Source organism: Brassica oleracea, chromosome C7, assembly GCF_000695525.1.
Source record: "Brassica oleracea var. oleracea cultivar TO1000 chromosome C7, BOL, whole genome shotgun sequence".
Taxonomy (NCBI): domain Eukaryota; kingdom Viridiplantae; phylum Streptophyta; class Magnoliopsida; order Brassicales; family Brassicaceae; genus Brassica; species Brassica oleracea.
Genome location: NC_027754.1, coordinates 8,508,550 through 8,509,888, shown reverse-complemented (window position 1 = coordinate 8,509,888; position 1,339 = coordinate 8,508,550). Strand labels below are relative to the sequence as shown.

Genomic DNA, 1,339 nt, shown 5'->3' with positions numbered 1-1,339 from the left:
ATTTCTGGTTCAAGCAAGAGAAGATGGAGGGAAACAACTTCAGCAAGCTAGTTACTGTCCCAGTTGCGTTGAAAGGTGGTTCAAACTACCTCGTGTGGTCTCGATTGGTGAAGACTGCTATTGGAAGGCTAGGGCTGTGGAGCCACATCACTGATGATGGTCCGAAGCCAGTGGCCAACGAAACTGAAGAAGGTGAAGAGGAAAAGACTCTCACCAAAGCTGAAGCATAGAAGTGGGTGCAAGAAGACTTGATGGTGCTCTCCGTGCTACAAGGATCTCTTGATGTCCCTCTTCTTGAAGCTTACAGCTACTGTAAGACTCCCAAACACTTGTGGGAGACCCTCTTAAAGACGTTTGGAAACGTCTCCAACATCATTCGTGTGTTTGAGCTGAAGAGAGCCATTAACTCCATGAAGCAAGATGGAGGAGAGCTTACCAAACACAGGAAAGTTTGGATCATTATGGTCTGAACTTGAAAGTCTAAGACCTAACACCACTGATCAAGCAGCTCTTATGGAAAGAAGAGAACAAGATCAAGTGTTTGGGTTGTTGATGACATTGGATCCTTGCTACAAGGATGTCATCAAATACATCATGAGATCGCATAACCTACCATTCATGGAGGAAGTATGCGTGCAACTTCAGAAGGAGGAGGGATCTCTTGGCCTGTTTGGAGGCAAGGGTGAGCTCACTATGGCTCATCAAGCTGAAGGAATACAAGCAAACAAGGCTGCATACAGAAGCTCAGGAAGGAAGTATGAAAAGTAAAGAGAGTGTGATCAATGCCCAGGCTGTGGAACATCCTTCCCAAGCTGTGTACTCCTTTGCTGAGTTTCCGGAAGAGCACTACTCCTTTATGGTAAGCTTAGATGAAAGCTATGTGCCAAGAAGCTATGAAGAAGCAATGCTGATTCAAGAGTGGAGGGATTCAGTCAATGGTGAGGCTGATGCCATGATTAGAAATGATACATGGTATGAGAGTGAGTTGCCTAAGGGGAAGAGAGCTGTGTCATGCAAGTGGATCTTCACCATCAAGTATTTACCTAATGGGAAGATTGATAGGCGTAAGACAAGGTTGGTTGCAACTGATAGTACAATCCTAATGGTATGGAGCTTTGCAACATGTGCAAAAGTATCAATGTAATCCTCTCCATAGGCTGCATACAGAAGCTCAGGAAGGAACTATGAAAAGTATGAGGGAAGCTGTGAGCATTGCAAGAGGACCGGTCACAAGAAGAGTGAGTGTTGGATCCTACATCCTCACCTCAGGCCACGTGGGTCCAACAGGGATAGGGAAGCAAAGGCTCATCTTTCTGCTGAAGCAAATGGTGCTGGTTCA

At 45.6% G+C, this 1,339-nt stretch overlaps 1 protein-coding gene across 1 annotated transcript in view; it reads left to right on the top strand.

Moving 5' to 3' along the window:
- Window positions 1-23: 23 nt before the first annotated feature.
- Window positions 24-1,339, top strand: part of LOC106302506 — a 3,409-nt gene continuing 2,093 nt past the window's right edge. The window contains exons 1-5 of the mRNA XM_013739004.1: window positions 24-192; window positions 274-464; window positions 577-764; window positions 865-1,105; window positions 1,157-1,334. Of these exons, the coding sequence (XP_013594458.1) occupies window positions 24-192; window positions 274-464; window positions 577-764; window positions 865-1,105; window positions 1,157-1,334 (967 nt within the window). The remainder of the gene's footprint in view (window positions 193-273; window positions 465-576; window positions 765-864; window positions 1,106-1,156; window positions 1,335-1,339) is intronic.